The sequence below is a fragment of the Panthera uncia genome, chromosome D1, assembly GCF_023721935.1.
Source record: "Panthera uncia isolate 11264 chromosome D1, Puncia_PCG_1.0, whole genome shotgun sequence".
Classification (NCBI taxonomy): domain Eukaryota; kingdom Metazoa; phylum Chordata; class Mammalia; order Carnivora; family Felidae; genus Panthera; species Panthera uncia.
This window is the reverse complement of record NC_064808.1, coordinates 37894780-37918697: the sequence shown is the minus strand read 5'-3', so window position 1 is coordinate 37918697 and position 23918 is coordinate 37894780. Positions and strand designations below refer to the sequence as shown.

Sequence of the window (23918 nt, the reverse complement as noted above, 5' to 3'; positions counted from 1 at the left end):
GCCACGACGAGGGTATTAGAGTCACTCAGTGACGTATCTGTGTAGTTGTCATTTGGGGTGAAGGATGGGAGTGGGTTGGCCTTGGATAAAAGAAACTTGCTGCATTTGCCTCAGCTTTGGTGCCAAAAAACTTTGAGAACAAAGTGGTTTCCAAATGCCTCCTTAGTAGAAACTTAAGTCTTTGCTTAAATTTTAGTACTACATACAGTTTTAAAATTAGCACGGAAAAATTAAACCCCCTTTTTCCCCCCGACCCTATTTTTGCATTGCCAGTGCCTTCTCCTCTCCCCTTAATTAAGTCAAGGGGAACAACTTCCTTTCTGTCCTAGAGATCAGCTCTCTTCAAAAGGGTGTAGGCAGTTTTGTTGGACTGGCTTGTCCGATTGTCCTTCTGTGACCCGGAGTGAAGTTTCTTCGTCTGACTTCTAAGAGGCCCGAAACTAAAGGCATCCTTTTCCAGGTTTGTCCAGAAACTCCGTTAACATCCTCATAAACCTAGAGCGTACATGCGTCCTGCCACATTGTGGGAGAGCAGCGGGCACTATGAAAGCACATATTGTTTAGGGTCTTGGACGCTGGTGAAATGCTCCACTGCAGGGACTTTTCATCAGCCCACATCGTTTTCTTTAACGGTAGACGACAAAGTATGTGTTGACATACATGCTTATATAGTTATATTGATATTGGCAAGGAATTGTGTATGTGTGTGTGTATTTATTTCTTTTATTCCATTTTCTTTGCTATCTTCACATTTAAATCAAAAGTGCATCCAGAACATATAGACAGGTTGACACGTCTTTGAAGAAAAAATAATCACCTCGGCCTGATTTTTTTTTCCCCTTCTGTTTTGTACTACTTTAATTTCTTGCCTCTGAGTATTTTTGTTGTTCTTTTGTTTTGTCTTTTAATGTCATGCTCCATTAGAAACGCACTGAGCCAGATCAGGTCAGTACAGATTTCTTCCCCTTCCTGTCCACCCCTCCTCCCCCAGCCCTTGACAGAAGGTGATTTCTTCTGCACCCAGTGGAAGTCAGTTTGTGTTACTTACACAGGTCACATTGAACTGTGAACTTTGGGAATGGGGAGCCACCTTCCCCCTCCTTCCGAAGGCGAGTCACAAAGCCAGTTTCATTTATTCCACATTGTTGTCTCATGTTTAAAGAAGGAATCTCTTAACTAAGCACTGAATTCAAAATCTGGTGTATCTGCTCTAACAGGTCCTATTAGATTCCATAAGTATTTTGTAACCGGTGTCAGTTACATAGGATGCACTCTTCTTGTCTAGAATGTTCCTCTTAAGAGGCATTTGGCCCTCACATGTCTCTCCTGGCCTGAGCAATGGTGAGGCCACCCTACAAGTCTGGTCATCCTGCAGAGGTCTGAGACAACTCAGATGGGATTCAGACAATGTGTATTCTGAAAAGTCTGTAGAAGGAATTATTGATGAGAAGATGCTCCCCCAAACTGGAGTATTGAATGATGGAAGTTTTGACAAGTCAGTGCTCTCTTTGGCACGAAAGCCAGAGCCTGCTAGTCATTTGCTTTGTACCTTCATAGCTCTCCTGGCTCACAGCCAGTGGTCTCAAACCACCTGGCTCCCACACCCTCCCTGACTGAGCCCCGGTCCCCACGCTGCCCGGCTCCTATCTATTCCTGATGCTCCAGCAACAGTGAACTACTTGCCGTTCTCCTAACTTACCCTCTTCTCTGTTTCTCTCTGCTTTTGTATGTGATACCAATGTGCCTAGATGGATCCTCCTCCTTTGGCTGGCAAACTCCTATGCACCCTTCAAGGGCCAGCTTAAATAGCTCCTCTTTGACTCCTCCCCATGTGCTCTGAGCCTGTCCTGCACCCATCTGTAATACTGCTCTTCATCTGTTCAATGTCTGGGTCCCCTGTAGCTTTTGAGCTTTACCAGGACAGGAAGTAGGTTTTTCCTCCTCTGTAACCCCAGCCTGGTACCTAACAATTGTGGTATTGAAAAATGAGAAGAGGGTACACAGTTACTACCCTGTGGTATGGGCAGTCGCTGCCGTTGATAATCACAGCAGCTAATAAATTTGAAGTGCCCCCAACACACCAGGCCCTGGGCTTTGCATGCGCTGGCGTATTTAACCCACTGCAGCCTTGTGAGATTAATCTGTAGTTCTACCCATCTGGTAGCTGAGGAAATGAAACTCCTAAGAATTACACCAAAAAGCATGACAAAGCTGGGATTTGAACTCCTTACTTGCACTGTGATCCTGACCACAATTTCATTTTCCTCGTCTGAAAAACAGATAATGTACTTGACGAGAGTCTTGAAGGTACAGTGTCATGGCTTATGGGAAGCACTTAGCACAGTACCCAAGCAGCCTCCATATCCATGAGTTGTTTTGTTTTGTTTTGTTTTGTTGTTTTTATTTTTGAGACAGAGAGAGACAGAGCATGAACGGGGGAGGGTCAGAGAGAGAGGGAGACACAGAATCGGAAGCAGGCTCCAGGCTCCGAGCCATCAGCCCAGAGCCCGACACGGGGCTCGAACTCATGGACCGCGAGATAGTGACCTGAGCTGAAGTCGGCCGCTTAACCGACTGAGCCACCCAGGCGCCCCCATATCCATGAGTTTTTATCAGTAATGATGCATACAACATCTCCCAGCTGGCAAGGGACAGAGGAGACATTTGAACCCAGATCTTTCTGACAACAGAGACTTGTTCCTAACTCTTATACTCATGGGCCAGTCCAGGGTGCCCCAGCCTTGAATAGAAGATACCTCCCACACACCTTGGGTCTTTAGCAGGGGCTCCATTCGGGGGCCTCTGGGGAAGCTGTGGAAGGTGGAGGCAGAGCCCCTGCACCCATCACTGCAGAACTTGAGAGGATAATGAGTAAATTGTTGAGTTGCTTGGTGACCTAGGACCTCACCAAGCAAACATTAGGATGTTACCAGCACATCATTAGGCTCCAGCACTAATTATTTATTTCCCCAAAGAGAAGGAACGTTACAGTGTTGGTGCTGGGAGATTCAGTCCCTAGATCAACTGCTTCCTTTCCTTGTGACCTCAGGCAAGCCCTTTCATCTGTACCCAGGGTGAGCCTTGCTAAGGCTTCCAAAGACGGGGCATGGCTATCACTTCCTGCCCCCCCACCCCTCAGCCTTCAAGCCTTCCTGAACAAGGGCTGCTGATTCAGATGGGTACAGCAGCGATTGCTTCACCTGCAAACTATGCTTTCTTAAGGGATTAACCTGATGAAGGCAGTTTATATTAATACGTTCAGTAGCCAATTCCTACACAAATTTGGGTCAAGCCAAAATTATATTTTTCATTGAGAGTAGAAGAGTTATTTAAATATCTATATGGAGCTCTTTGTAAATGAAACTATTGGAATCAGCGTGTAATATTTTAGAAATAAATGTTTTATTATATATTTTTTTAATGTTTATTTTTGAGAGGGAGCATGAGCTGGGGAGGGGCAGGGAGAGAGGGAGACAGAAGGGCAGAGGATCCAAAGGGGACTGCACTGTCAGCACAGAGCCCGACGCGGGGCTCGAACTCGTGAACCACAAGATCATGACCTGAGCTGAAGTCGGACACTCAACCGACAGAGCCACCCAAGTGCCCCAAGAAATATTTTAAGTTAGATTCTTGAGTGTGAGCCTCGTTGTAGTGACATGCTATGCTGTCTCCTAGTGAGAGGACATATAACAGAATTAATTTTTAAGAATATCTTAAAAGATACATGGTTGAATACATGTTTTCACAAACGCCTGGGAAAAGAGGTGAACTCCCCAGTTCCTCATTTCCACCACCCAACTTCCGCACGCAGTGAATGAGATAGATTCACAGCAAAGCTGGATCATGGTCAGATTACTTGCATTCAAAGCACTCTAGTTCCCTATGCATTGGAGAAGGCAGAGAATCCGATGGATCCTTGCCTTTCCCCTCCTCTCTGCCTAAACAAAATCAGAATTCCCCGCAGCAGTGGACAGGCCAAGGTCGCCATCTCTCCAGGGTCCTTCCACCTTTCTAGGTTGTCATTTTCAACAAAACCACGCTGCTCTGCTGGGGTGTTGCTGGGTTGAGGGCCATGGCACGTCTCAGCATGGTCTCTGGAATGCTCTCTGGGCCCTGCTCTGCGCCTCCACGGAAAGCCAGGGGTGTGTACGTGTGGGCCTCGTCTGCACGCCTGGGTGCGTGTCATTGCCCATCCGTATGTGTTGTTTCACCAGGGATGAAAATCCAGCAGGGAAATGAACGCTAAAATTAGTTTGTTTGTCCTTTGATAAGATCCCTGCAGTTAAAAAGTTTTCATTTCCATGGCTGAGTGGGCTTTGCTAAAATCAGAATTAACTGCCTTGCTTTATGGTGCAACAGATTGTGTTCTGAAGAGCTTCCCCTGAATTCTCCTTGAAAGGACATTTGATCTGGGAAGTCTAGCTTCTGGCAAAGTCGCTGCATTTTGACGTAGGTGGGTTTTTTCTCGTTGTGCTAGTGTAGAATGTGTGCAGAGAGCCTACCACTGGACCCTGGGTCACATTGAATGGGTGGGTGGATGGATGGACGGATGGATGGGTACACAGACAGGTAAATGGTTTAATTTGCATTTCTATGTGTCTTAGATGTCATGTTCCCTGACATTTAAGAGGAAGGTAAACCTGGGCTTCATCGGCAGAACATGCGACTCTTGATCTCGGGGTTATGAGTTTGAGACCCGTGTTGGGGGTAGAGATTACTAAAAAAAGTAAACTTTCCAAAGGAAAAAAAAATTATTTAAAAAAAAGGAAGGGCTGCTGGTTGGCTCAGTTGGAAGGGCATGTGACTCTTGATGTCGGGGTTTGAGCCCCACGTTGGGTGTACGGACTACTTAAAAAATAAAATCTTAAGAAATAAATAAAATAAAAAGAGGAAAGAAAACCTGTAATTGGTGTCCTCCCAAAAAGTTTTTGCTAGACCCCATTCTGGTCTTCATTCAACAAAACCCGTTTGTCTTAAGCACTTAACACGTGTTAGGTACGTGGGATACAGATTTGAACAACATTATAACAGTCCCTGTCTTCAGGGAGCTCACTGTGTAGTGTAGGAGATAAGCGTGAAAGGTGATTACACAAATAATTGTTTAACTATAGCTGTCGTCACTATGTTTTTTGTTTTTGTTTTGTTGAGATACAATTCATAAAATTCACCCTTTAAAGGCATATAATTTAGTGGTCTTTGGTGTATTTACAAAATGTTTTTTTGCTTTTAAAACGATACAGTTGAGGGGCTCCCGGGTGGCTCAGTCAGTTAAATGTCCAACTTCAGCTCAGGTCATGATCTCACGGTTCATGGGTTCGAGCCCCACGTCAGGCTCTGTGCTGACAGCTTGGAGCCTGGCGCCTCCTTCAGATTCTGTGTCTCCCTCTCTCTCTGCCTGCCTCAACTCATGCTCTGTCTCTGTCTCTCAAAAATAAATAAATGTTAAAAAAAAATTAAAATGATACAATTGAGTGAAAAATGGATTCTAATCTGTTGTTGTTTTGTTGGCACAACCACAAATAATTGGTTTGACTGCTCCGACAGACTTTACATTATGTGGGCATTGCATTGTCTGTGATCTTTAACGTCATAAAGGAGGGGTGGGAGGGGACATGGGAGAAGTTCAAGTTAGACATGGTGTCCTCGGAGCTGCTCTAAGGAAGAATTCTTTTGACATACGTGGAAGCTGCTTCTTACCCCAGATGCTCCAGTGAGAACTTTCTTCTCTGCCCCCAACTTGAACTTAACTGGTTCTGGGCCGCCTCCCATAGTATCCTCTAATTCCATTTTTCTGAGAGTATATCCCAAGAAGGTCCCAAACGAGAAGTAGAAGAAAGTCAGGAATTGACAGCCCTCAGGATCTACCCCATATATTCTAAAGTTCAAATTCCAAAGGCAGTACAACTTTCCGTGATGCAGCTCAGCTGACTGTTTCAGGAAAATCGCCACTCGTTGGTCTTCTTCGTACATGTCATTTTACTTGAAACGTAAGGCATCTGCATTTTCAGACACCTTGCAGGTTTACCTGCTGGGGGCCGTGTGGGAATTAGAGGGATCTGAGTTTGGTTTCTTGCTCTTTGGTTTGTCTTCCTGTTCTCTGAAGATGCAAGCAGTCTCCCTTATGGGGTATTGTGAAGGAGACAGTGTAGGAGCGCTAAAGCTGCTTTGTACCTGAACTACCTCCTACTGGTGGCTAAGCTCTCGGGAACTGGTCTGGTTGGCAGACAGCCATCTGTGCAGAAGTTCCAGGGGCTACGCTTTCCCCCTGATAACACTGACTTCCTCGGAAGATAGCTTTGTGGCCTCACCAAGCGATCTGGAAAGGGGTAAGTTAGGGTGAGTGTTATTCAGAGAGTTTTGTGACAGCCCTCTTAAGACATTGGTATCAAAGGTGAAATTCACCATTGTAGGTAGATACTTCAAGATGATGACAACCATAATAATGTCTCCCACGTGTATGGTCTTATACACATTGCAGAGCACTCTCATATGCCTTATCTGGCTAATTCTCATGTCTGCCTTGGGAAGCAGGAAAGCTGTGGTATTCCCATGGTTTAGATGAAAGGCTCAGAGCCCAGAGAAGTAACTTGCCCACGATGACAAAGGTGGCTCATCTGTCTTCGGTCTTTTCTTTCCACTCTTAAAAGCTTGCCTACTTTCTCCACTGCGCTGTTCTGTAATTTTTCCCCCCTATGATTCGCTAATGATTGTCAGTCCCATTCGCATTACTTAGGTAAAACACCTGCTTGTATAAATGCTGACATTAAAAAGAATGTCACGAATACATCTGACAGTTAATTTTATTCACTAGTTCCCTTCTGCTCTATAGATTCCTGTTGAGTTTGGGTTAATTAAGCTGTGTTCTATTTTTGCTATCAAGTGGGTGATCTTTTGTGTTGAATCAACAGCTGACTTATCCCTGGGCTGTGATTAGTGACAGAGCCTCGGGAAAGCCTCCGTTCCTTCCCCCCTTAGAGCACAGGGTGGCCATGGAGAGCTTCTGGATGTGAACAACGGGACTGTACACACATTGCTTTTGACCATACATTTGCATCATTCTGTGCTCCTATTAAAGGTACATGACCGATGGTGGACTTGGCCTCTATACTCGTCGCCTGAACCGGCTCCCTGATGGGATGGCTGTGGTGCGGGAGACCCTACAGAGAAATACCTCCCTGGGCCTCGGAGATGCCGACAGGTAAGTTTGTCGGCACCCGGGACTGACCGGGTGCAGAGATCCTTCCAGAGTGGGCTGAGGAACGAGGGTGTGATATTGAGAGCGAGCCGATGGGCACTGCTTTAATCCACGTGGGGGGTTGGGAGGCCTTGAAGCCGTGCCTGGGGTCAGGAGCTGGCACAGCAGGTAGGAGGCGGCTGCTGAAAGGGGTTCTTGAGTCCTGCTTCTGGCTAGGGTAGTGCTCCTGATAGCAATAATAGAGGGAGTTCAGGCTCGGGTACTTTTTGTTTTGTTTAGACCGTTGCTACTGCATCTTTAATTCAGCAGGCCCCAGGGATCTGCTTTACTTCTTCTATTAGCAAGCTTTCTAGGTATTATGTCTTGGAACAGAGTCCCCAATGATACACAGAAGGTCTGTGTGCAGAAGGGAGTGCTCTTGGCCGTGGCTGATCAGGCTTCACTGTAGGTCTGCTGTGGCCTGGCGACAGGAAGCAAGGCCTAAGGATGTAGTTTATGGTGAGTAGCTGACATTATAGGGCTTGGCCAGTCTTCACTGCAGCCACCATCCGAGATGAAAAGAGCTTCAGAGACCATTACAATATAGAGGACTATTTGGTAATCCTTAGTCTGACACAGATGCATTCTATGGCCTTGAGCAATCTATTAAAGTAGGGGTTTGGACCTTATGATTTCCAAAATCCCTTGCAGCTCTGATGTGCTGTATTTGATTTCAATACCTTTTGGTGATCTGACTGTTGAACGATTTTACTGGCTTGCTTGACATCTTTCATGTGGGGTGAGGAGACAGAATATGGAATTTAGATGTGTGGGCTTGGAGTCACCTTACACTTTTGGGCGTGAATCCTCATGTGCCAGAAAGCCACATATTCGTAGCACAGACCTGGTTTCTTGCTGTTCTCTTTGCCGGACATACTTTTTACAAAGAGCTAAGTGACGTCTGTGATTCTCTGGCTTCAGAGAAATAGGGCAGCACAGTAAGGAAACAGAGGCTGAAGTTACTCCCAGGAATGGCATTTGCACAAGAGGAATCTTCATCTTCTCTCCGGGAAGGCTCAGAAGCCTGGGCTGCGGTAGAGAACACTGAATTCGTTGTCAGGAACTTGGGATCTGGCCCAGGCTCTGCCACTAATTTGAATATGTCCTTCTCAGAGTCCTCCCCAGTGTCCAGGCTGGTGATTTATACCCACATGACAAAGGCTTTTCACCACAGTGCCAGTTCAGGTCAGCTTTGTTCCTGTAATTAATTCATTTAAAAGTATTGGTTTGAAAATTCCATAGAAAGGTGGACCTTTTGAGAACTGCTCTTTCTAAGGCTAAAATGCTCTGTAACTAAAATCTTTGGAGGAAATACTATCAGGGAGAAAATCAGCTGCTGTAACACCCCCACTGGAGATTTCACAATTTACCCAGTTATTTTGGTGATTGGTCTTTTCCTGTAAACATGTATCTGGTTAGTAAATCTATGAGAGTGAAATTCAGGCTTTACAAGGTACATTTTCCCTTGTAGCAGAAGAAGAATCTGTGCCTAGGCAGTTTAATTTAATGCTTCATTGCGGGGTTAATGGAATTATTATAGATCACAGCTGAGCTCTTTTCTGCTCTTGGAGGTGTAGAGGATTGCAGTGGGGGCTAGAAAGCTGGATGGTGTTTGTCATGTTGTTCTAGTTTAGCCTGTGTGATGGGACCAGTTGGACCACAGTGTCTTCTGGTTCTCCCCAGACTGGACTGCTCAGATGTGATCATTTAAGACCAAATGGGTAACTGACCAACTTTTAAAGAAAGATTTCAGGGGCGCCTGGGTGGCTCAGTCGGTTAAGTGTCCGACTTTGGCTCTGGTCATCATCTCACAGTTTGTGAGTTCGAGCCCCACGCCAGGCTCTCTGCTGTCGGTGCAGAGCCCACTGTAGATCCTCTGTCTGTCCTCCTCTCTCTCTCCCCCTTCCCTGCTCGTGTGCGCTCTCTCTCTCTTTTTCTCTCTCAAAAATAAACGTTAAAAAAAGAAAGAAAGAATGAATTCAGATGGATTTTTTTTAAAGTAGGATTTAAAAGGGGCGCCTGGGTGGCTCAGTCGGTTAAGCGTCCAACTTCGGCTCAGGTCATGATCTCACGGTCCGTGAGTTTGAGCCCCGTGTCGGGCTCTGTGCTGACAGCTCAGAGCCTGGAGCCCGTTTCAGATTCTGTGTCTCCCTCTCTCTCTGACCCTCCCCCATTCATGCTCTGTCTCTCTCTGTCTCAAAAGTAAATAAACGTTAAAAAAAAAAAAACTCAAAAAAAAAAAAGTAGGATTTAATAATGCTTCTAAATTTCCTATTTCATGTAAGTTTGGACCTGGAGGCAGTGAGATACTTTAGGTTGTTCTCAAATATGTCAAATTTCTTTGATTCTGAAGTTGACCACGTAAATGCTTCAGTTTGGCTAAGTTGAAATAATAGTAGATTTGTTGCTCTAAAGTTCTTCATGTACGTCTCTTCCAAAAACTATATCCTACCTGAGTGTTTCCCAAAGTGGGAGGCTAACATTAGTGTTATAGGAAATAATTTTAGATAGTAGACAGGGAGATATTTATTTTCAACAATTACACTTTAATTGTAATGTTTAAAAAAATTATAACTAGTGCATCAAACCCAAGATTTTACAAATCTTGTTTAGGGTAAAGAATAGTGTAGGTGTGAGACAACTGAATGTGAAATATCAAGGAAGATATCACAGATGGTGTGCAGATTTTTTTTAAAGTAGTATGCAAATGACTGCAGACTAGGTAGTCCTTTAAATAAGAAATATGTTCTTTACATTATTTAAATTAGACAAGTGAAAAAATGTAGACAAAAAAGGCAACACCTTTCCAGAATTCTTCCCTTTTAACCTGAAAAAAGAAGTTCCCAGAGCAGAGGTATTCCCAGGAAGTTCTTTTTAAAAGAGACAGCTCAGGGGCACCTGGGTGGCTCAGTCAGTTAAGCATCCAACTCTTGATCTCAGCTCAGGTCTTGATCTCAGGGTTGTGGGTTCAAGCCCCACTTTGGGCTCCACGCTGGGCATGAAGCCTACTAAAAAAAAAAAAAAAAAAGAAGGAAAAAGAAGCCCACTTCTTAAGGATTCATGCATAGGTAGCAGAGTACACGAGTTCCACAAAGGAAATAGGAAAGTACTGAGCGATCAGAACTCAGCCAAGGGAAGAAGTGCCCAAGACGGACAGATCCCCTCACCGCACCAGTAGGAAAATCATTAACCACAGCAGCTCGGCTTGTGGAGAACAAGATTTGTAAGGCCCCAAAAGATGCTGACCTACCAGACAGACCGTGGCTGTTTGCAACAGGATGTGGCTTGGGTATCTTCAGGGCTATTAAAAGTAACCGATAGGAATGTGTACCTTCGGAGCCTGGGAGATAGGGGCCATGTCGGTCTGTGAGTCTTGTATGTCAGCAGCCGGCTTCTGAGTAATAATAAATGATGATAATAAATCCACAGTACCACGTCTGCCCTTGATCTCCTGTCACTCTTTGGGGTTACCACCCCTGGGCTCCAGCTTTTACCTGATAGTCATCAGTAGCTACTTCCAGCAAAACTAGAGCCAGCCGGCTGAGGGAGCAGGATCAAAAGGGACAAATGGAGGCAGCTTGTTACAAGTCACGGGCCCCAGATAGCAGACAAATAAAGAAAAGCTGGGCATGGAGGCCCCTGGGTTGGCAGCCTGGGAGGAAGAAGAAATACAACACGGAGAGCCCAGAGACCAGTCTCGCAGACAGTCAGATGGTTTGTTGAACTCCCCGCCGGTTCCTGCATGCTGTCCCCTCAGAACCCATCAAAAGTTCTTACACTCCCGCAAGTTGAGTGCTTTCATAGCTTAAAGCTCAGCTCTGGAAAGTTTCCATCCCCAAGAACATTTCTTCGTCCCTCTGAAACATTGCTGTGCTCGTGGCCTTTTCTGTCATCACTGTCATGCCGTTGTGTGCAGTGGGCTGATGCAGTTAGAGGCTTCTAAATGGCATCCCCCAGTCATACAAGTGTCACTGAGGGCTTAAGGACAGAAATCAGGCTCTTTGTGCACATTTAGATCAGGGATGGGGGGCTACGGAATTACTTGGTAACTTTCTTCTAAACCGTTAGAATGTTTATTGAACTCCACTGGTTTTTATTAACGAGTAATAAAAATAGCAAAACACGAATGCTTGCGTGGTAACATGTCCGCCTGAGACTTGCACAAAATGACAATTGCCCTCTCATGTCACGCCAAGAAACCGAGCAGGAAGAAAAAGCCATTTTTATTCCTCCTTTACAAGGTTTTCATTCCCCTCCAAATTCTGAATGTTTTTGCTCTTGAGATTGCACTTTCCGTTAGGAGTCACAGTCATCGTACAGACTTGACCGTCTGCATTTAGGGCCCTGACCTTGGTGCTCAGAGCTGTCCCAGTTTCAGCTTGAATTGAGAGTCCCACAGTGTGAGGATGTAACTATGCAACCTGGTATTTGACCAGCCTGCCAAGCCGAGCCTTCCTTCTCACCGGTTATGTCACAAGATCTCCAAGAGCCCTAGGGCACCGCTGAGCTTTGTGATTTGTGTAGAACAGGGCGGCCTCCTGGCACCAAATCATGTATTCACAGATTCAGGCCTGACCTGCAGAGAGGAGTATAACCCAGGCCAAAGGTCCCCAGCCAGCTGATGGAATCGGTGGGACCCCTTATCAGGTGGTAGGTCCCCAACTCAGGTATTTCTTGGTTACAGCCCCTGCTGGGGTATGCAGATGAGAGGAAGCCCAGTGGGAACCACTCCCTTGCCCTCCCTTCCAAGCCCACGTAGACCGGGTAGTGGTCCCATGGTGTCCACAGCCTAGTCCCCAGAACCTGTGGATATGTTACACCGCACGGCCAGGAGGAGTTACAGTTGTTTATCAGCAGATGTTTAGATAGAGGGATTACTCTGAATTATCCTAGCAGGCCCAGCGTGATCACAGGTCCTTAAAAGTGGAAGAGGTGGGCGGAGAGGAGGCAGAGCAGGGAGATGTAAGAGGGACCCCACTTGTCCTTGGTGGCTCTGAAGACCACCGAAGGGGCCACAGCCAAGGAGTGCCCGTGGAGTCTCTAAAGGGGCAAAGGCAAGGAACAGATATTCTCTCAGAGCCTCTCAAGTGAGTGCAGCCCTACCAACACCCATTGCTTTCGGTCCACAGGACTCCACTTGGACTCCTGCCTTACAAAATTGTAAGATAGTACGTTTTTGTTGTGTGGTTTTTTAAAATTGTTTTTAAAGTTTATTTATTTTGAGAGAGATAGAGACAGCACGAGCAGGGGAGGGGCAGGGAAAGAGGGAGAGAGAAAGAGACTCTCAAGCAGGGTCTGCACGGCTTGAACCCATGAAAGCATGAGGTCATGACCTGCGCTGAAACCGAGAGTCAGATGCTTAACCAACTGAGCCACTCAGGTGCCCCCATTTTTGTTGTTTTTGACACCATGTTTATAATAATTTTTTACGGCAGCAATACAAAACTAATACAGTCCCTGACCGGGTGACAATAAAAACAGTAATAGTCGCCATTTCCCGATGGATCCCTGTATGAAGCACCTGACATGCATGATGTCCTTTCCTCCTAACTCTGAGCCTTTGAGGGGCGTTATGATCCCGGTTTCATAGACATAGCAGTGGTGCTCTGAGAGCGTCAGTAAACGTGCTGAAGGTCATATACACCCCTAACAGGTGTCCAGGCTGGGTGGAAAGCCAGGCCCTCCAGACCCTCCCAGGTGCTCTAACCACTTAACATTACTGCCTCTTCAGGGAGCCCTTGGTGCAGAGATTCTTGGATTCCCTTGTTCCGGGCCCTTATCCTGGTGTCTTCTCTTTATTTATTTACTTATTTTTCACGTTTGTTTATGTTGAAAGGGAGGAGGGAGGGGCAGAGAGAGAGGGAGAGAGAGAGAGAATCCCAAGCAGGCTCTGCACTGTCAGCACAGAGCCCAGCATGGAGCTCGAACTCATGAAACAAGATCATGACCTGAGCGGAAACCAAGAGTCTTGACAGTTAACCGGCTGAGCCACCCAGGCGCCCCCTGGTATCATATCTTTTTTTTTTTTTTAACGTTTATTTATTTTTGAGACAGAGAGAGACAGAGCATGAACGGGGGAGGGTCAGAGAGAGAGAGAGACAGAATCTGAAGCAGGTTCCAGTCTCTGAGCCATCAGCCCAGAGCCTGACTCGGGGCTTGAACTCACGGACCATGAGATCGTGACCTGAGCTGAAGTCGGATGCTTAACCGACCGCGCCACCCAGGTGCTCCTGGTATCATATCTTTAAATGAGCCCCTAGTCACTGAAAATGCAAGCACCTGGACCTCCTCGAGGAAGGGTGCAAAACAATTTGCCTTAAGAGGGACAGGGGGATATTTTATGACTCCTCTCCCTTCCCCCCATCCCAGACTATTGGCACCTGGACACTGCAGGTGGGCTTGCCCTCACCCTCTTTTCCATCACTGCTCTCAGACCTCAAGGAAAAGGCCCTTTCTTACACAGAATGACCCCGTTACTCTGTGGCCTCCTGTGGGTTTAGACTAGTGGTGCTCATTTTTTAAATCTGACCTCTTGCAGACTTGTACCTCCCCAAGTACAAGACTTGAACCTCCCCAAGTGAGGGCCGGTGCTTCCCTTTCGTGATCCAGGACATCCAGCGCCCCCCCCCCCCCCCCCCGCCAGAGTCTATAGAGAGCCTGCAGTCATCTGAAAAATTCTCTTTCCCGGTCCCGACTAACCACTCAGTGGTCCCTGAACCACTGCTGGAGTCTCTCTGCCCAGAGTGTAGAGGGCAGTGGGCCTCCATGGCCGGGCCATGATTTAAGGAGCTCCCCCACCCCTTCCTCCCTCCTCACTCACTGCCCCCTTCTGGGTCTGCCCTGCGCTGCGAGTTCCTCGCCAACACCAGGAAAGGCACAGGGGAGTTTTCCTTCTCTTACTGTTAATCCCACCTCATGCCATCTCTAGGTGTCAGTAGTTGAACCCCGTTTCCCTTACAGTCATGTGGTGGGAGTGAGAGAATATAGATCGGCACTGCCCAGTAGAAGAGCCACTAATGAAATGTGGCCATCAGAACGTAAAATTAACAGAAATTGAAAGGTGGGTTTCTTAGTCGCACTAGCCACGCATTCCAGGTGCTCGCAAGTCCCATGTGGTTCCTGGCTTCCCTACTGGACAATGTAGATGGAACATTTCCATCACTGTAGAAGGTGTTTTTGGACAGCACTCAGATAAACCACCTAGTCATATTTCAGAAGGCAGCCATGGGGGCGTCTGGGTGGCTCGGTTGGTTGAGCGTCCGACTCTTGATTTTGGCTCAGGTCACGGTCTCATGGTTTGTGGGTTCAAGCCCCATGTCGGACTTCTCACTGACAGCGTGGAGCCTGCTTGGGATTCTCCCTCTCCCTCTCTCTCTTCCCCTGCCCACTCATGTGTGCACACATACTCTCTCTGTCAAATAAATAAACATTTTTTTAAGAAGGCAGCTGTGGAGGGGCGCCTGGGTGGCTCAGTCGGTTAGGCGCCCGACTTCGGCTCAGGTCGTGATCTCATGGTCCGTGAGCTCGAGCCCCGCGTCGGGCTCTGTGCTGACAGCTCAGAACCTGGAGCCTGCTTCTGATTCTGTGTCTCCCTCTCTCTCTGACCCTCCCCCCATTCATGCTCTGTCTCTCTCTGCCTCAAAAATAAATAAACGTTAAAAAAAAAAAAAAAGTCTTAAGAAGGCAGCTGTGGAGTGAAGGGAAGAGGCAGGGTTGGCTATAAGGAGACCCAGGTTCCAGTCTTCACTTTCAGGCAAGTTCCTTAACTCTCTGTCTTTTGGGGGTTTGTCTCTAACATGAGGACAGCGCTCATACATGTCTCCCAGGACCGTTGTCCTGAGTACACGAGATGGAGGTGGTAAAAGCGTTTTGTAAAGTACTGAGCAAAGATAAATACTCGGATACTCCTCAGTCCTACAAGCCGTTCGGAGCACTCTGGGCTCTGCCTCTTTGTGATTCTCTTTTCTTTATATTAATTAACATAATTAAGCCCTCTTCTTTCCACAACAGCTTAGAATAACTACATGAAATAGAAGGGTTGTAAATTAAGGCAGTGAAGCATGAGGACCGTGGGCTGGGGATGTAAGTTAGAGTAGGGCATGTAGAAGAGGGAGAGAATTGAGAATACAGATAAACTCACCAGAAGATCCTACGTGGTAGCACATTTTAGCGGTACCTCAGCACTGAGCCTCCTACCAGCTTAAGTGAAGTGAACTTCGACTTGCTTTCTCCTCTCTTGTGACTTTGCCCATCCTAGTCTGCGTTCATCTCTCCTTGCTTGGGTCCATCAGCTGATCTCTCCCTCTCTCCCTCTCTCTCTTTCTCTCTTTCTCTCTTTCTCCCTCTCCCCTTCTCCATCTCCCACCCCCTTTCTTCCCTCTCTCATTCTCCTTGCTTTCCCCTTTTGACTGCCTGTTAACACCTACTAGTGCCCCTGGGCATTTTCTTAGTTCTGCATTCAAGGCTTATGCTCCTATTTTGGGGACAAGAAGATGCCTCTAGCACAGCACCCAGCATCCATGATCCTTTCAGTCCCTCTCCCCCTTCTCTCCTGCTTGTGGACAGCAAGGGAGACAAAGTGGGAGAGAGTGAGAGTCGCATTCATCTTCAAGCTCATAAAAGGAGCCTTAAAGGCAAATCGCTATTTCCGTGGTAACAGGGTAGTAATTACTGCATTGGCTTTTCCCAAGGGCCTCTTTGCTGCTGGTACCACTGGCTTCCTTTTCAAGGAAGCGCTGCTTCTTGTGGAATGGGTGGGCAGGGGCCACCTGTGCTGAACAGGAGGGTGGTGCTGACAGGAAGCAAACCATCTGCACTTTAAGCCACAAAGGAATTCTCCCAGAGGGGTTGTGCAGAGAAGAGAATGAATAGTCTGTGGAGTATCATTGCATGTGCTTGCCGTGTTTTCACTTAACAAAAAAAAAAAAAGAAAAGAATAAGGCAGCATCGTGGCCCCAGGAGAATCTTTCAGTCGTCACTGCTGCCCGACTTCGTAACTGTGTCCCAGGTCACACGCGAGCAGAAGCACAGCTGAGTGTGTGTGCGCGTGGGGGTGGGGCGCGCAACCACTCCTCCAAAGTACGTTTCCCAAAGCTAGTGCCTTTTCAGTAGTTGTGTACGGGTAGTTTTTAGACTTGATGGTGGTTCAGAGTTTGAGAAGACATCTAGCAATATGAAAGCAGGCACGCGAGGTCAAAGAGAGAAGCCAAAATGGGGCACCTTTTTCTGTGCTTACTCCCTTAGCAACCCAAAGCTTAGCCCCCAACCCCAAGTCCAAAATCTGACTACATCTGTGCCCTGCAGCAGAAAATGGCATCGTGTGTTTTAATGCAGGTACCTGGGCAAGTCTTTGCATCAGTCAGGATGGGATCGTCTGTGCTGTGTGACAAACGACTCCAAAACACCCAGTTCACTGCAGCTCAGTAAGAGGCTGTGTTGTACATCATTTTCACTCAGGACGCAGGGTGCCAGAGTCCTGACCATTTAAAGCACTGGCAAACCATGGCCAGGAGGAGGAGAGTGTGGTGAGCCATGTGCCGTCTCTTAAACTTCTGCCCAGACATGGCCCATATGACTTCCACTGGTTGGTTGTTGGCTGAAGGAAGTCACGTGGCTACAGTTCAAACGTGAATGCGAGTACAATTCTACCACATGCCTGTGAGAATGGAAAATATATCATGAACCGTACTAGTGACTGTCACTGTTTTATTACCTACAAGTGACTGCCCTGGCTTCCTACCACCCCCTCCCCATTATTTAACCAATTCTGTATCATGCAGTCCGTCACCTATTTATTTGGTACCTCTGCATCGTCAGGCACTGTGCCACCAGTCTGACTGATGGTCTTTGGTAGCTCCTCTGGGCTGGGAAGAGGGAGGAAATGGCTGAGGAGTACGATAACTGAGTTAGAAAAGGCATCGTAACCAATGCTATGGGTCAGCTGCGTTTCAACAAAGTATTTGGACCGTGTTTTGATATGTGACAGCTTATGGGAAATGCTTATGGGGTTATTTAATATTTACTGAGTACCTACTATGTACTAGGCCCTGGGGATCCAGGGATGAGTAGGACATAGTCCCTGCTCCCTGCTGTCAGGAAGCTTGCAGTCCGGGGCGCCTGGGTGGCTCAGTCTGTTGGGTGTCCAACTTCGGCTCAGGTCATGGTCTTCTGCCTCATGAGTTCGAGCCCCGCATTGGGCTCTGTGCTGACAGCTCAGCCTGGAGCCTGTTTCGGATTTTGTGTCTCCCTCTGTCTCTGCCCCTCCCCTGCTCATGCTCTGTCTCTCTCTCTCGAAAATAAATAAACATTTTTTTTTTAAAAAAAGCTTGCAATCAAATAGAGGGGTTAGAAGCCAAATAAGCCATCATAATGCACTTTGCCCAGGGCCATAGAGACTTCCACCATGTGGCACGGGAGCAGAAAGGACCAGGAGTATCCCTGGGGGTTAAATGTCGTTCTAAACTTGTTATCATAGTAAAACGTAGGGGAAGGTTCTTTTCCTGCCGGTGATGATTTGAAAGATCCTGCAGAAACATTACCCAAGTGTCAAAATAGGCCTGCTTATCTCATCTGTTTGAGATTTTCTTTTTATTTCCTTTAATGTCCTTGGTCATTTTTTAAGAGCAGCCTAGCCTTGACTTCTGTTACTGAAATGGAAGAGCTGATTGAAATAAGCCCTGTGGATAAGGCAGCCCTTACACCGGCCTGTGAAATGTCCCTGGTTACAGTGTAACCTTTAGACTTGTGTCACGCTGGACAGCTGTGCCAGCCCAGGGTTTTTATTCAAGGTTACCTTGCACGTAAATGTGTTTTCCCCAGACTGCCTCTCCCAGGCCAGTCCGTATGGAATAGAAGGTTACAGAGCAAAGCTGTTGGGGAAGGAGACCTTTGGAGTCACCAGTTGCAGCCCTCTCCCTTTGCCAAGGGAAACTGAGGCCCAGGGAGACTGTTAGTGGCCCAGTGACCAGTCTGTCTTCCAGGCTTTAGCAAATAGGGTGACATCTCACTGTGAATTTGGAAAGGATGAACTCAAGAGTAACTCTTGGGGCGCCCGGGTGGCTCAGTCAGCTGTGTCCGACTTCGGCTCAGGTCATGATCTCGCCATTCATGAGTTCAAGCCCTGTGTCGGGCCCGTGCTAACAGCTGGCAGCCTAGAGCCTGCTTCAGATTCTGTGTCTCCCTCTCTTTCTCTTCCCTCCCCTGCTCACTTGCTTGCTCTCTCTCTCTCAGAAATAAATATTAAAAATTGAGAGAACGCACAGGAGGGGCAGAGAGAGGGAGAGAGAGGGGATCCCAGTCCCACATTGTGACCGTGCAGAGCCCAATGCGGGTCTCAAATTCACAAACGGTGAGATCATGATCTAAGCCAAAATCAAAGAGTCGGTTGGTTAACCGACTGAGCCACCCAGGCGCCTTGTGTCCTCCAGTTTTTCATGTGCACTCAGGCTGATTCCAAGGTCCCCAAGCTCCTGAGTCATTGTTCGTGTTTGTCACTTAAGGGCCGAGTTCGCAGAATGACTCATGAGTGTAGCTCATCCGCACAGGGCGGGGACCCCAGGGCCTTTTCATCTCCGATAGTCATGATGACAGGTGTCATTGTGTGATGGTGTGTCAGTTCAGAGTGTGGTTCTTTCCCAAGGCCTCTGGTGTATGCAGATCCAGTGTACTGAGCACCGCCCTCTTCTGCTAGCAGACCCCTTCCAGAAGAGAGAAAGCCTCTGTCCTCACTGCTCTTCAAAGCCAAGCCTGTTCTAAGCTACTGCTGATGGTGAATGCAGGGGAAGGCCCCCAGATAGAAGGCCCAGGATGAAATCGTGCAAAGGGGAATGGTGGGATGGACAGAGCTGTGGATGAGTCATGGCACCGTGGACCTTCCTGATGCTTTGGAGGGATTCTGCAGTCATACATTGCAGTGGATTTTGCTCTAACTTGGAGCTTCACCAAAATTACATTAGGAGTTGCAGCTCATGGGACTATAGTCTTATTTTCATCGAGATAAAATTCCAAGTGACGGATAAGCAGCGAATTGTATTTATTTGCGTGGGTGTTTTGACTCAGGATTTAGTTAGACTTGGATGTACATTGCTCCCTAAATCAGCACAAAGAGTGGGAGCTGCCTATGCAGAGAGGGGACAGCCCGCCTTGGGAACAGGCGTTGTCAGGAATTTGGAAGGACTTCCCTACGCTGTGACTTTTCATCCAGTTGTCAGGCTTTGCAAGATACACCGGAGTCCTGAAGGGCAGAACAGCACGTGGAGTGGGTTCACACAAGAAGACCGTGGGTTTTCTGTATGAGCAATCAGGCTCCGAAAGGTGACATTCCTTCGCCAAAGCCACAGTGCTGTGCAGGGCCAAGTCAGGATTCGAACTCAGGACTCTCTGGGCACAAAACCATTGTGTTTACCTCTTCCTTTGTTCAACAGCTCAGCTTCCAGCCCTCCTGAAGGTGAAATTTACGTGGGGCTGCATGGGTACTTGCTGGGCGTCTTCCTGGTGCCTAGCACCAATTTAGAGACTCGCAAGGGGGACAGCCTCTGGACTGCTGACCTTTAAGACGGTCCTTTCCCCAGGTCTCGTTGTGCCCATCTGGAGGCTCCGTGAAAGGAGAGCCCAGGGGGTAGCTCAGCGTCATGCCAGCCTCTGCTCTTGCTGAGGGAACTCTGTCCCTTACTTGGGAGGATTTTAGGGATGCCTGAAGCCGTGAGCGTATCGTTTTCCTCTGAAGAACATTGAACGACTTCGGTGTCTGAACCTCCAGCCGTCTTCAGAGTTGCCTTTGTCATAGTGGACCCCTGGACCTTTGGGTCTGCCGTCCACCGCCTTCTCCCAGGCACAGACCCCCGGGTCTCAGTGCTACAGGGAGAGGGGGCCGGCTGTGTCTGCTCCCCCGCGGCCCTGTTGTTTCCCCTTGTCCACGGTGCACTTTGATTTATCTCCCTCATTAATCTGTGATGCTTGGCCCTGTCACATTGCCTGAAATGAGAGCTGAAGAGAGACTCTGACATGTTGAGGGATGTCGCGGGAGTGTGTGGAGGAGATTAAACGGGGACTGAGGGAAATGAGGTGGTTTCATGGCTCGGTGGGCTCAAAGCCACACCTCTCCCTCAGCTTAACCCTGATATTTGGGGACAGGGACTCACAACACTACCAGGGGCAACATGAGGCTTGAAAAAAACTTGCTGGCCACTGCTTTGGGCTGTCGTGACGTGCATTGGGGGTAACCCACGAGCACGTAGTAGATGCAGATGTGCAGCAGACCCACAGGGCATGGGATGAATCTGCCGTGTCACCTTTTGCAGGGTGCTCAGGTAGACTGGAGGCGAGAACAGGAGCCACTTGGGGTGTCCTCCAGTCAGCCAGAGCTTGCTTTGCTGGCTGAGTATCGTGTGGACAGAGGAGGGTGGGCTCTGGGACCTTTTGCCTCGGACCACAGGAGTTCCTGTGGGGAGAAGGGATCCATTTCTCCACTGTCAGGGTGGAAGCAACTCACGAGGTTCTGGGAGCGCTAGGGACAGAGGTTCCTTGGGAGGCTGCCTAAATGCACGCACAGGGCTCAGCAGTTTGCAGTCTGTGCTCTGAGTCTCGTTAGCAGCAACAGCTCTCACTTCTTGAGCACCCAGAGTGTTCCAGGTATACTCTCAGATGGTGTGCATATTTGCTTGAATGTGCCAAAGGACCCCACAGGACAGGCGTCATCCCCGTTTCACAGATGAGGAGTCCTGGGTCAGTGAGTCGAAGTGACTGGCCCAGGGGCACACAGCCAGTGAGTGGCCCCCGTCTGTCTGACTTCAAAGCTAATATTCTCTTCAGGACATCATGATGCCTGTCTCTGAAAGGGTGGGTGGGTGTGGGGTGTGCCAATGACAGTTGGTCCATGTGTCCAGCTCTCTCTTTGAATAATCAAGAATAACCTCCCGGCTTCCTACCAAGTAACCTTCCGCTCATGCTTCAGGACTGGCTCCAGCCTTCCTTGGGAAGCCTCCCTGCCCTCTCCGCTTCTCCCATAAACCCAGACAGGGTCCTCTAGGCATCTCTCATCCACCCAGGGTCTCCCTGTCACCTATGCTTTGCTCTCTGGTAGTAACATGCATTTGGAACATGGTCTCCTTTGGGGTGCCTGGCTGGCTCAGTCAGTACAGCATGCGACTCTACATCCTGGGGTCATGAGTTCGAGCCCCATGTTGGGCATAGAACCTACTTAAAAATACTTATATGGTATGTGGATTGTGGTGCCTCCTGCTAAACTAAGAGAGAGGAACCAGAAGACTATGTTAGTCTCCCTGGCATTCCCAGGCTTTGCAGAGCCTCCATATATCGTAGCAGGTGTTTGCTGTATATTTAGTTAACTAATATTATCCTAAGAATGATTAGTAAGACTTAACTGAAAATTTAGATTCCCTCTCCTTTTCCATCCCATCCATTGGCAAGTGTTGGGCACACCCCTCCAAATGATCTCTCAAATTTCTCTACTCCCTTCTCTCTCTTTCGTTCTCTCTTTTTCTCTCTCTCTCCCCCCTCCCCATATCTGCCATCACATGGATCCAGGCTGTCCTCATCTCTCACCAGCTCCTACTGTGGCCTCCTGCCTGGGCTCATTGTGTTCTCTAAAAGCTTCATGTACATTGTCTAGCCACTGTGATCTTCTGAACACATCAGATCCGCTCTGCCCCCTGCCTAGAACTTTACCTTAGTGGCTTCCCACTACACATAGAATAAAACCCAGACTCCTTACTATGGCCTCCAAGGACATGTTCTAGCCCCTGCCCATCTCTCTGGCCTCACCTCATCCCCCTTTCCCCTCCGTGACTCATGTCTTCATCCAGTCCCTTGAGCTTTCTCTTCCCTCTGCCTGGCATGTGCTTCCTACCCCTCTCCCGTTCCATTTACAAGGCCGACTCACCCTGTCCCTCAGGTCTCAACTCACACATCAACGTCCTCTCAGAGACACTGCCCCTGACCATTCGATCTAACAAAGGTCTCAGCTGTTAGTGTCTTTTAGAGGATCCAGTCTATATCACATCCTTGATTTTTTTATTTGTATGTTATGTCTCTCCATTTAACTGTAAGCATCAGTAAAACAGTAACTAGGTCACTTCTGTTTGCAGCTTATTCTCCTTCCTAGCACAGTGCCTGGCTTAGAGGGGTGTTCATTACCTGGACCATGAATGGACGAATGACTGTGCAGCTCTGTGATACAGGGCTAATGTGCAAAATATTTAAAACCATGTGATATAGGCACCACCCAACCAGATCAAGGCACTGGCCAATCAGAACATGACACTGACCAAACAGAACAAGGCACTGGCCAATCAGGCATTAGCAGCTGTAAACAACTCATGGCCTCATAAAATTAATCTGATGCTCAGGCTTATAGTGAACCAACCAACCAACCCACTAAGTCCTCATCCAGTCTTTGCAATAAGTTAACCATGGCCCCAACCTGCCTTCAAAAAAATGGGTTTGTTGGTGTCCAGGAGCTTCTCCTATGGAAGACTGAATGGTTTGAGTCAGTCTACTATCTTATTTGGAAAAATGATTTCAAACCTTTGACCCTCCGACGTGTTCAGACCCCGACTGTGCCACTTTTCAGCTATGTGATTTCTCAGCTATATAAGAGGTCAGTTAATTTAACCATCCTGAGCTCCCGTGTCCTCATCTGAAAAATAAAATTAATGAGCCCACTTCATAGAGCTGCTGAAGGACGAGTGAGGGTCGTGCCGGGATGGTGTCAGCACAGTGGCTGAGCCCAGCCCACACCCTCAGCACCTGGCAGCAGGTTTCACGTAGCAAAGGACTGGCATGCCAATGGCATAGGTGAGGAAAGGGAGGCACAGAAAAGTTCTAGTAGCTAAACTGGGGAACCAGGAACGAGACATGGGTCCTTTCAGCCTCAGGTCCAACACTGTGGCCACCTGCCGGCAGCCCCTCCATCCCTCAATATACCCTTCTCTTTGATTCTGCTCACCCAGCCCTGGTCCCCCTGCTTCTCCTGGCCTTGGGGCACTCTGTCGGGAGAAAGGCAGATGACGCCATTGAAGGCCTGAGACCCCAGTGGGTAACTGGCAAAAGCCAAAGCATTACACACTCCACGTCCCGGCAGGAGGTCCTGCTCTTTGGAACCAGCAGACTAACCACCATGTAACAACATCAGAGGTGCAAACCTGCGAAAATCCCTAGCAAAGGTCTTAAAACAGAACTTGAAAGGGTTTATGACCCTGTGGATTTGAACGTCTCTCTGCGCCAAGCTATAATTCCCGCTCGCTTTTGGAAGTAGAGATCAGAGCCATAATTTGAAGAGGGCCTTGGATCGTGCTCTGATTATGTTTCAAGACACACGCTGTGGGACGGGGTGAAGCTGCCGTGGGAGGGTCTGGGGTGCTGAACGGGCAGGGGGTATGGCGGGGAGGGGAGAGGAGAGTCAAGCAGGGTGTCTAGCTGAGGCAATTAAATGTCCTTGCTTCTCACTTTAAACAGAGGCCCGAGGTAGTCTCCCAGAGGGCTGCGCTCTTAATGATCTGGAATAAAGGGGTAGAGAGCAAAGCCAGCAAGCCTGTGTGGCTAATACAGCCCTGGCCTTGAATGGCCCTGCAGGAAGTCTGTAGGGGAGCTGCTCTGTCCACAAGCAGCACTTGTCATGTTAATGACTCAGCCACTCTGGTGCCACTGAGGTCAGCTCCCAGATTTC

General features: G+C 48.1%; 1 protein-coding gene across 3 annotated transcripts in view; it reads left to right on the top strand.

Moving 5' to 3' along the window:
- NAV2 (neuron navigator 2) overlaps window positions 1-23918 on the top strand; it is a 395678-nt gene that overhangs the window by 263510 nt on the left and 108250 nt on the right. For all 3 annotated transcript variants that reach the window (XM_049617765.1, XM_049617772.1, XM_049617756.1), the window contains one exon: window positions 7076-7198. In XM_049617765.1, the coding sequence (XP_049473722.1) occupies window positions 7076-7198 (123 nt within the window). The remainder of the gene's footprint in view (window positions 1-7075; window positions 7199-23918) is intronic.